Source organism: Micromys minutus (genome assembly GCF_963924665.1).
Source record: "Micromys minutus genome assembly, chromosome: 19".
In the NCBI taxonomy this organism is placed as follows: Eukaryota; Metazoa; Chordata; class Mammalia; order Rodentia; family Muridae; genus Micromys; species Micromys minutus.
In genome coordinates this window covers 17,711,743-17,723,782 of record NC_137954.1, presented here as the reverse complement: position 1 = coordinate 17,723,782, position 12,040 = coordinate 17,711,743, and the positions used below count along the sequence as shown (strand labels likewise).

The 12,040-nt window shown below is 42.4% G+C and overlaps 1 protein-coding gene across 5 annotated transcripts in view; it reads right to left on the bottom strand.

Annotated features, from left to right (window-relative positions):
• The window catches only part of UNC80 (unc-80 homolog, NALCN channel complex subunit), a gene marked incomplete at its 5' end in the record, with an annotated part of 174,495 nt that overhangs the window by 18,431 nt on the left and 144,024 nt on the right, over window positions 1–12,040 (bottom strand). For all 5 annotated transcript variants that reach the window (XM_080933194.1, XM_080933197.1, XM_080933195.1 and 2 more), the window contains 7 exons: window positions 2,006–2,212; window positions 2,922–3,045; window positions 4,242–4,367; window positions 5,350–5,473; window positions 7,516–7,716; window positions 11,127–11,345; window positions 11,692–11,727. In XM_080933194.1, coding sequence (XP_080789320.1) covers window positions 2,006–2,212; window positions 2,922–3,045; window positions 4,242–4,367; window positions 5,350–5,473; window positions 7,516–7,716; window positions 11,127–11,345; window positions 11,692–11,727 — 1,037 coding nt within the window. The remainder of the gene's footprint in view (window positions 1–2,005; window positions 2,213–2,921; window positions 3,046–4,241; window positions 4,368–5,349; window positions 5,474–7,515; window positions 7,717–11,126; window positions 11,346–11,691; window positions 11,728–12,040) is intronic.

Genomic DNA, 12,040 nt, shown 5'->3' with positions numbered 1-12,040 from the left:
TTTATTCCAGTGGCTCAATGGAATTGGCAGCATTTTGCTTACAGTGCTAGCTAATCGACAAAATAAGGTACACTGGCTTGACCAAGGAAGAAAAATAATAATACGTTCACTTAAAAGGTGGGAAGTGGAATGGAATGAGAAATGTTCTTCCCAGTTTTTTATTCCTCATCTCACACAAAGGGCTCCCCTCCCCTATCGCCTCCTGTTTTCGTGTTTCCTAACAACACGTGTGTTTCTCTCCTGGGCCTGTGTGTTTGAGCCTGACTTCTTATGTATTCCTTTGTTTAGGCCGGACTTTAGGGCACCCAAGCAGCCTTCTGGGCAGGCTCTGTGTATACACATGTTCGTATTCCCCTGCCTGCTCTCCCGCCAGAGTAAACGCTATCTTCCTACAACCTAAACACCCCACTTTCCAGCACTTAAAATCCAAGGACCTGTTTGATTAGTGAGTCTGTGCTTGTCTCCCGCTCTCCCGCCAGCATTCACTGTGGTGAACTGAAAACAGTACCACGTGACACGGTTCTCTTTTATGGTTTCCAGCGGCCAGTGCTCCCTATGCTTGGTGCCAGTCCAAGTGTGGTCGTTCCCCCATGGTCTACTCCTTTCAGGGGACAATGAGTAGCTCTCTGTTCCTCCACAGGAGTGGGGTAAGGGGTAAATAGGAATGGAAGTGGGGAGAGGAACTGGAAGCTTGCAGGAAGAGAGAACTGTCCTCACATAATTAAAAACCGGACAGAAATGTAAAGACATTGTAATGGGAGGAAAAGAAAGCTGGCTGGGGAAATACCATCCCCAAAGGTCACTATGTCCTACCTTTCAGGACTGTCAACCTTAAGGGCTCTGTGCAGGCAGTTGACAGACCAATGACAAAAACAGCGTATACTACCTCATAGCAGTTGCTAAATTTCAGAGTGAGTCCAAACAGCCATCTCATGTCACAAGGCAAGATTTCCAGTGGAGGACTTGACCCAAGTCACACCCAGTCACAAACCCTTTGACCTAAAATTTGTCCTGCCCACAAGATTTGCTGGGGTAAAGGTGGCACCGAAATTGTGGGAATGGCCCAACCGAGCACTGGTCCAACCTGAGGTCTACACCATGAGTGGGAACCTACTCCTGACACTATCTGGATGGCCAGAAGCCAGAGGCCAGATCGCCCAGAGACCTAGAATAGAACCAAACACAACTCGAAAAACAAAAGTCATTGTAATCATTCCTAATGATATTCTGCTATGTTTGTAGATTGAGGGCTAGCGGAACTGTCGTCGGAGAGCTTTCATCCGGTAGCTGATGGAAACAGATGCAGATACCCACAGCCAAACATTAGGCAAAGCCCAGGGAATCCTGCTGAAGAAGGGCGGGAGGCAGGACTGCAGCAGCCAGAGGGGTTCAGGACACCACAGGGAAACCCATGGAATCAAGCAACCTGATGCCACAGAGGCTCACAGAGAGTGAACCTCAAACCAGAGAACCTTCATGGGACTGATACAGGCTCTTGGCACATATGTTACAGTGTTTAATTTTATCTTCATGTAGGACTCCCAACAGTGAGCCTTGTCTCACTCTGTTGCTCACCTTTGGGGCCCTTTCCCTCTACTGGGTTGCTTTGTCTAACCTTAATAGAAGAGGAGGTCCCTAGTCTCCCTGCAACTTGACATGCCGTGGCCAGTTGATATCCATTGAGTCTGGTCCTTTTCTGATGGGAAGCAGGAAGAGTGGATGGGGGAGAGTAAGCTGGGAACTGTGGGAAAGGGACTAGAAGGAGAGGGGGAAGGGTAAACTGTGGTCTGCAGTTGGGATGCAAAAAAAAAAAAAAATTCAAATTCAAAAAGTAATTAAAAAGCAAAAATTCTCTTTGCCTTTTGGCATATATTTACTGAAGTAAACCAGCCGTGCAACTGTTTCTTGCTCAAGTTGCTTCTTTACGTACCTTCTGGGCCAAGATGCATCTTAGTAAGTACGTCCATGGAGAGAGTAAAGGAGGAGGCAGGGGAGAAAGACCTACCTAAATATGCTGCCTGGCTGGTGGATTCGGCCAGCCCTTCCTTGCGCAGGTCTTTGCCTGCGTCCCCGGGGGTAGAACAGTGTGCCGGGGAGCTGTCCAGCATGAAGTTCTTGCTCCTGGAGGTGCTGATGATTCGAGGGGGCAGGAGCACGTTAATGACCGTCTGCAGCAGTAGCTGTACCTCGGGCTGCTCCAGCCACGGGCTATCTGAAGTGCATTTTGGAAGAGGAAGGGGGGAAAAGTAACAATCACAAGGCAGACCTTCCATGTTATACACTGACCAATGCAACTTCTTCCAGTTCAAAACCAGAGCACCTAGGAGTGTGGGTGGTTCCCACCGCGTACTTTTCTCTTCCACAGACAGCGCAGCGTTATCGCCACCTGAGGGTCGCCGTCGCTAGCGTCCAAGCACTTGGATTGCTAGCCAGATGCCCTGCTTACCAGTTCATCCTCTTTTCTATTGACAAATACTTAAGAGTATATTGTGCTTACATTTGAGATACGTTTTTCCTCAAAGAAAGGCTCCTTTAAGAAGGAAAAGTACAGAGAGAACGGATGGACAGCTGGCAGCCGCAGGACCTCTGCTACCAAGTATCCCACCCATTCTCAGTGTGTCCTGCTTGAACTAATTAACATCTTCTTAACATAAGTGAAACAATGTCCTTCTGCTCTCTACTGTATCAAAACCATCTTAAATAGGAAATATTTTTTTTTTCCCCTAAAAGATATTCTTGTCCCGGGTCAGCTAAACCAAATAAAACTATTTCCCAAATCAACACCCACCACTTAGATCCAATTCAACTGATGGACTTCCCTGGGGAGAAGAAAGAATAGAAAAAAAAAAAAAAAAACAGCACGCTGGTAGTTAGAAAATATAAGAACAATGATATGTTCCCTTTAGTTAAGTTAATCAGACCTTTGCTTCCAGATCCTACTGTGAGCACAAATGGGATGAGCAGATTTAAAAGCATCCCCTCCCTTCGCTCTTGATTGGTGAATGGGGAGATCACATGGCTTAAAGGAAAATCTTCTTTTAAAGCCTGTGCAGCAATAATAGAAAAAAAAGGAAAGATTAATTGATCACTGTGTCCATTGTGTGCATTTGTTTCTACAGAGTGTCGGCAAACGTGCCGCCCCGCTGGCTGCGCCTGCAAACTATGAGTTCACATGTTGTCTTTGTGCCATATGGAGTCTGACCCACACTGATGCTTTACCATTGGCTTCACATACGAGAGCTACATTCCTAAAGAGACAGTAACGGCTTAAGCAGTAAGTGGAGAGGTTTAACACTAGACTCACCTCATTTACCCCACTAATTTTTCTCTATGTGTTTACCAAGGATAATGGGAAAAAACATGATAACTTGGTGTTTTACTCCACTTGGGGGTTATTTAAAAATTCTTTAACACCTGCCTGCCTAGGCCTTCTTCAAGCCAGGAAGCAATAAAGGAAGAAATGAGTGATCTTTGGAAGTAGGTTATTAAGATAAAAGTTAGGGTGTCATCTGTTCCCTCTGTGCGGTAACTACTGTTATTCACAGTCTCTAACATCTACCCATTTTCTGGATGGTAAGAGGCCATGATTGCCAGATCACTATAATTATAATTTTCATTTATAAGTTACCCATTTGTAGCTAGTGTATTCTTTCCATTGATCACAGAGCTTTGAAACTGGGGGACACAGAGGAACAGTTAGAGGAGTTGGCAATTTGTACCTTTGTTGTAAAGTGGGATAGTAGCACGGTGTGTGTGTGTGTGTGTGTGTGTGTGTGTCTGCTCATGCACAATTAAAATATTTAACCCACAATCATTAAAGAAAATACAGATATTCAAACTCTGGTAGTAACATGTGAGAGAATTTTATACTGTAATTCTTTCTGGAAGTAATCTTAAACCAGACTTTGAATACTACTGCTACTTTTGATTAACAATTGTGAGCCAACTACCCGTACGCCATTAGTTTGCACACAGCTTCCACGACCACAGTGGTTCCTGTGGTTGTGCCGGGGCTAGCTGACTCTGCTATTGTTGAGATCTCAAGAAGAATTACAGAAGCCCAACTTAGGGCCATGCTCAGGGCTGAGGCTCCAAACCTATCAGTGTTTGGAGGTGTTCCCACTTCGGTTTCACAGATTTTGCCCAGCTTTTGCAGAAAGAGAGAGAGAGAGATCTCCACGATGATGTGGTGCCTCCACCAGCAACTTAATGAGCGTGACAAACAGGTAAGGCAGTCACACCTGTATCTGCAATGCTACAAGCCGGACAACAGCTGTGCTGAAGGGCAGAGGTGGTGAGAGATAAGGGCTGAGATGAAGAAGGGGTAATCCGTCAGCAACACTGGAAGGTCCTACCACTCCCATCACCTGAAATACAAACAGAGCACATGACTAGCCTTGACCACTGCAACTTCATGCAACTGTAGTAAAGGAGTCTCATTTGCTAATGGTCATCGTAACAAATTGGAGGTCGGGCATGTCATTCTCAGTCTCTCCTTTCTTGGTGCTCTCTGAGGCATGTAATGTCTGGAGTCAGGTCGGTCATTATACTGGATTCAGCCAAGGTTTTGTAGAATGTTGTTTATAGCTAACTATGTGGGTAATGATAGATGGATAATTGGGAGACTGAACAATTACTGGTGGGTTCAAGGAAGTGCTGTCAACAGTCTTTGGTGGAGCGAATACCGAAAACAATGGCGATGGTCACAGCTCTATGTGCACTAAACTAGGCATTCCAACTACACGTTTGTTGCCGAACTAGTTAAGCAGCTGATCCTACTGGATGACACGCTCTAGCATGGTTTTCACACATTGTACAAAACCTTGTCAGGACCAGACTCTAGATATTACGTAAACAGCAAAGATAATTTTTCTCTGCATAAATCCTAGACTGGCCAATGCATGGCGCTATTTGGCCTTAAAAAAGAAAAAAACAAAAAAAAATAAAATAAAATAAAATAAAAGAAAAAGAAAAAGAAAGAAAAGAAAAGCCTCCTTTTTTTGTGTCTTTCTCCTCCCAAAACTATGTCAACCCCTAGCCAAATGTGCAGACTCCACCGCCCCACTCTCCAACTGGCAGCCCTCAACTCTCAACGCAACTTTGAGGTGACTGTCAAAGTAGTTCATGGGAAGCAGCACCCCAACATCCCGCCTGGGCAGGGATGGGCCCCTGTATCTCCCATGTACCACCTTGAAATGTACCTCGGGGTTTTGAGTGTCACCTGAGCCGTCAGTGTTCACAGGTAGTTAAGGGGCACAAAGTGGTTGACCTGTAAATCTTCAGTTTAGAGAAATCAATAGCAGAGTTAAACTGTGCAAAGTTTCATAAGATTGCCACTTGGCTACTCACCAGATTGACACAGACATTGATCAGTGACCTAAGGTGAGGCAGGAAGGATATGATTGGCTGCCTCTGAAGTGTCAAACAAACCCCTTCAATCAAACTGCTGGCAGGCTCCCATTCAACCTGTCGCCTGGAATACAATACAGGAGCCATTAGCGGCCTGACTCCCTTCTGGAGACAGTCTAAAACAAGTGAATGAGACAGTGATCCGGACATCAACTAAGATGGGGACGTGCGTCTGAGACAACAGAGGGCTTCCCACGGGATGACGTTTACCCATGTTGTTCCAAAAGTATGGAGCACACTGGGAGGGGAGGAAGGTACTGAAAACGCAGCAAAGGCACAGTCCTGACTCACCGACTAATGAGACAAAATCTAGTGAAGAAAAAACAGAGATGATGAATGGGTCATATTTTAAGGTCCCTGACGTCAGTTTTTGAGAGGGTTACTATACTATCGTCTCAGGAGATGTGAGAAATCTTCTAACAGAACAAATCTGCTCCCAGCTGCAATTCTGAGATCTGCTTATCAGACTAACCAGGTTAACACAGTCTGTGACTGTCTCAGGCTCTAGGATTCCAGATTAAGCAGGTTGGGCTTTGCCCATTTGAAACTTATTTCTAAGCCTACGCTGGCTATGAAACTGCAGCCTGTACAATGAGAGAGTGGAGAGGTATCTCAAACAAGGAAACACCTACATACTGGATGCCAAAAGCACCCGGTAATCCACAGGCCAGCTTCAGTCAATGCTTGGTGTGTTGAGATGAAGTCACATGAAGAGATCAGAGACAAACTGTATGTTACACGGTGCTTCCCAGGTAGTGTCCATAGCTGACCAGAAGTGTGCATGAATCAAAAAGTTCCTTTGGGGAGGTGTGTCATTTATAATTGGTTTAACTATCCGACAAATGAGCCATTTTATGGAGGTCTTTAACATCATTAGATGTCAAAGTACTTAATAGAAAGAATTTATTCTGACACACACTAATAAGACATTTATAAAATTTTGACCAGCTGTTTACCAGTAGATGCAAATGCTCTAAACAGACTAATGAAGACATTGTGCTTAAGAAAGGTCATCTTGGGCTGGAGAGATGACTCAGCAGTTACAGCACTGACTGCTCTTCCAGAGGTCCTGAGTTCAATTCCCAGCAACCACATGGTGGCTCACAACCATTTGTAATGGGACCCAATGCCCTCTTCTGGTGTGTGTGAAGACAGCAACAGTGTATTCATATAAATAAGAAATACAAATAAATCTAAATGAACAAAAACGAAAACCAAGTCAAAAAACAAAACAAACCCAGGTACCTCCATGCCACAGAAACAAGTGACCTTGATAGAGTGCTTTGACATCCATCACCATGGTACAAAATGATGTAAGAACCAGGACTTAGGCAGTAGCCTGATATTGTTCAGTTCTGTTCTCCTGTGACTCCTCATGGTGGCATAAATGTTCAGAGTGCTAGCTAATGTCTGTAATTGCCACTTTCATCTGAATTTGAAATTTCCATTGAGTGGGTGGTGAATTGTAGCTTCTCCTCGCTATGACTACAGTTTCCAAACTTGGTTCACATTGTCAGGTAGGCTAGTTAAGAGGCATCAGCAAACTTGAAGGGGATGGATAGATATTTCTCAGGACACCAAAAACTCTCCAGGCTGTAATTGTGTTCATTTAGAACTCCACTGAATAAGGTGAATGTTTGGATTTGTTATCAGAGCTCTTAAAGTTGCAGTTTTGCTGATAAGTATAAAAACCTGAATTTTTCTAAGTTTCTAGGTACCCAGACTTGATAAACATATTAAATGTAGTACTTTTAGCATCAAAATAATGTTTCCCTTTTTTGTTGTGCTGGCTATTTGAAAGACATTCTCTGTCTTACTTTAAAAGGGATTAAAGTTGTGAGTTCTAATTGGATTTCTTCACTGCATCAGATGAACTCTGAGAAATGGACAAGCAGTTCCTCAAGATGAACACATACTTCCCTAAAGAAATGTGACTTCCTCAAAACAAATAAGGTTATTGGGGGAATGTATATTCCCAATTATCTACGGAAAATACCACCTGAAACCTTTTGACTCATTTAATTAACCACAGATTGACCTATAGTGTTCAAAATGGCAAACTTATAGCCCTATACTCTGTAATAGCCATGCAGGTAGCCTTCTCACCTCAAGGTGGGCATCTTGTGGATTTTGTTGAACATTCTATCCAATCGCTTCAGAATGAGGATAAGAGCCGGCCTCACAGCCTCTGCTGACCAGTCTGTAATGGGGAGCATCTCCATGATGTAGCGCCGAAGGCCTCGGCTCTCCATTGTCTGGGTGTCATATGGTGCGAGCTTCAGGAGGGAGTGTGCAATTTCTGCCAACCTAAAATCATTTTAGAAATAATACAAAAGTCACTGATAACTGGATACTAACCCCGGAGAGCTCTGAACACCCCAGAAAAAAAAAAAAAGAAAGAATACAAAAATACCGCAGTGGGGCTATTTCTACTCAGTGCACTGCTGACCACCTCATGCTAATCAACATATCAACTTCTTAATGAAAAAAAATTCTCCCCAACATACTCTAATCCCTCTGTTCTCCTCACATATAGCAACAGAAAGATATGTGCACATGTGGAGAATCATGGGAGAGTTCTGAGAATAAACAGGAAGGCAACTTAGAAATATTAAGGGACAGCCCAAATGTATCTAAAGAATGCCACTTCTCTTTGTGTGTGACAGGTCTTATGCTATCCAGATTAGCCTTAAACTTGCTGTGTAGTGGAAGATGAGCTTGAATTTTATATTCTTTTGCCTCATCCTCCCAAGTGCTGGACTTACAGGTGTCTGGTATTATACCTGGTTGTTTATGATGCTGGGGATGAAACTCAGGACTTTGTGTATGCTAAACAGGAAGTCTGCCAATTTCCCACATCTTCAATTCTCAGAGAATGTGATTCTACACACACACACACACACACACACACACACACACACACACACACACACACACCAAGCAAGCACACGTGTGGGGAGCTATTAAATAATTAAAAGTAGTATAATGGGTATATTATATTATGAATATGTAACTCCCATTTCCCCTTTTGCAGTCAAGTTTTTTCTGATTGAGTAATATTTATTCTTAAGCTTTTAAATATGACTCACAACTCCAAAATTTATGATTTGTTTCACACACACACACACACACACACACACACACACACACACACACACTGAAATTACAAGAAACATTAATATACATTGGTTTCGCGTCACTGTATTTGGATTTGTCCCCTCTCAGCACAACACAGAGCATCTGTAACCAGTCAAAGAAGCATACACTTGTCTTTTCTCACAAGCTTGTTGTCCAGTAGTACATTGCTAGGAGACATTTGGTTTGAATAATCTCGGAGTAACCAAGTCCATAAAGTATCTGTCCTCTCACACTGTCCTGGCTCCAGAAAGCTTGCTTGTGACAAATCACATAATGATATGAGTACTATCTACACACCCATGCAGAGCTGGCCCCTTGTCTGTTAGAAGGGAATTGTGGAGGACACTGTTTTTTGTGCCACTCTCTTTTCAACAAATAGCAACTAGGAGGCATTGCCTAACCTCTGTTTAACTTATTTGCTTGTTTGTTTGTAGTGAGACTAGGTTCTCCTTGTGTAGCCCAGGTTATCCTGGAACTGTGAAGACTACACTGGCCGTGAACTTTGATCCTTCTGACTCTTAGCTCACTGATTACTGGGATTAACAGCATGGACAGCTTTTTTTTTTTTTTTTTTTTTAAGATTTATTTATTATATAAAAGTACATCATTGCTGTCTTCAGACACACCAGAAGAGGCATCAGATCCCCCATTACAGACGGTTGTGAGCCACCATGTGGCTTCTGGGATTTGAACTCAGTACCTCTGAAAGTGCTCTTAACCACTGAGCCATCTCTCCAGCCCCAACAGCATTGTTTTTTTAATAAGTATTATCTCACTAAGCAAAATATTTTTTTATTTTATTGACATTATGGTTTTATAGCAGATCATATTTTGCTAATTACTAAGACTCCAGAAAATCAATATCAAATTTATAGTTCATGAATAAATCTAATATGTTTTCATATTAAGTTCTGTGCCAATATCATGAACATAAATATTTACATGTAGCACTACCTTTTCTTAATCTCTACTTAATGTATTCTATCTCTTTTTATCATATAGTTTATATGTTGCCTAAAAATAATAAACAGTTAGTTATACAAGTGATTTTAGTACTTGCAACTGTGTTATTTTCTTTTTCTGTTTTGACATGGACTATGATAACTTTGAAAATTAGGGCTTTATTTTGAAGCCCTAATGTCTAATATAAAATAGATAATTTTCATTAGGGTTAATGTCTACTGAACCTTAATTTTACACCAAATCTCAAGTAGTTGCTTTGGGCTTGTTAAACTTTAGTGTTAGCCTCTAGAGGGTGCTCCAGGCCTCTCTAACCCTACTTCCTTCCCTTAAATGTGCAAAGAGTTATAGAATAGTCCTACAATCCCTAGACACACATAGACACAGATACATACATGGATATATACAGATGAACACACAGAAATAGACAACCATACATAAAAGCACACATAGATACACATACATACACACATACAGAGAAACAAACACATACAGACACACAGAGACATGAATATTACACAGACACATATGCATATACATATGCAGACACTGACATACATACAAAGACACACATAGAGACAGATACATATTCATAGAGACAGACACATACACACACAGACACACAGAGAGACAGACACATATATATACACACACACAGATATTCAGACAGACACATACACACACATACAGACACACACACACAGACAGACAGACAGACATACACACAGATAGACACAGGCAGATACACACACACACACTCACAAAATGCCTGTCTCTGAATGCAATGTTTGTCTATTCATAGAATTACTCAGGTGAATTAGAGATAAATAGAGCCCTCAGTTGCCAAGGCAACAACAGGTCCTTGAAACACTGTAGTCTTCTGTATTGGCGCTGCACTCATCAGTGTGAAATAACCCTTTCCTCACCACAGCACAGTAGGGAGGGCCGCAGCGGAGCTCTCCCGCATGGATGGATGGGTGTGTGCTCACACCTCAGCAAAGGCCAGAGGCTGACAGGGGAGGAGCTTGTTCCAGGTTATGCATCTGTCCTCTTTTGCAATTCACCCTGCCCTTAACACATTCCTTTCAGAAGATCAATTTAAGAAAAAAAGAAAATAAAGCAGTTACTGTTCAGGAAATTGGTGTGCTTTGGCAAATTACAATCCAGTTTCTGGAGGGCTTGGTGAGAACTGTATATTTAATTTTGTAGCTAGATTAAATATTTAAAGGAAGCCTTTTGTTAACCATGAACTTTGAAAGAATTCTTATGATCCTTTTAAAAACTGCTAGAAATAAGCTACTAGGTCCGCTGGGATTACATTTTAAAATCGATCAAACAGTTAATTATAAATTGAATTCCCATTTTAATATTATTTTCAATTTTTGAGATCCTGTTAATAGATAAAATATTTAGTTTACCAGAAGGATCTAAATGGTATGTACCCATGTCACAGGAAATAAATTATTCTAAATATCTCATTCCTTTTCTTGGAGGAAGAACACACACACACACACACACACACACACACACACACACACACACACACAATTCAGTCCAGCACACAGACACAGGGACATGGCTCAAGCTCTGAGCATCACACTTTCAGGTAGAGCTGGTACCTCATGTGGGACTTTACATCCAGCAGCTCCAGGGCAGTGACCCGTGGTTCCCCAGCTAGATTTTGTAGGATCTTCAGCCTTGGCCCACAATGCTTATAGAATTCCGTGCAAATGTTCAGCAGAGATTCTCGGGGTCTTCTGAATTCTTCTCTAGCAATTCGTTCATCCAACTCTTCTCGGGGAAGGCCTTGCCCTTCCTCTAGTAAATGGAGGTTTTCCCTATGGAATTATGAATTAATTAACGAGGGCTCAGAAAACATGGGCACTTGGTTACTATGAGAGCAGGGTGTCACACTGCAGAGAAATAAGCTTCCCACTGAGTTAAGGATTTGGGTAGGCAGAGCTCCACAGAAACTCCTTTGGGGGAATGAAGAAAATGTATCATCCTAGAAGACCTGGTCGTGCCACCCTGCAGTGGCTTTGCCAGAGTGGTTTCCTGAGGATTTACATGGAAAAGTGAGGTCATGCGTCTGCTGTAGGAGGTCAATGGAGTCAGTACCCAGGTGTAAAGAAATCATCTCAGTGTGTCAGAGAGGGTGTGAAGTCAGAGTGAGTCCTTCTGTACCTGATGAAGTGCAGTTTGGCTCCTTGCTCTGGGAACCTGTGAATCAGAATAGCAGCTGGCGTTAGCTTCAGAGCAAGGAGGGGATTCCTTGTCGAGCCTGCCGAGAGTTTTCATATCAAAGGACGTATACACTTTGATACATGCACGGACACATACTAACCCTCAAAGGTACTATTTTTTTTTCACTGGCTCATCACAAATACAGCAATTATAGCTCCTATAGAACTTGTTTCATTGTCCTATGAGGAGCGTAAAGAAAAATGTAAGGATTCACATAAACTCATGGGATATATAGCCAAAGGAGGGAATTAAAAACAACTTTGAAATCTGGGATTTATATTTAAACATG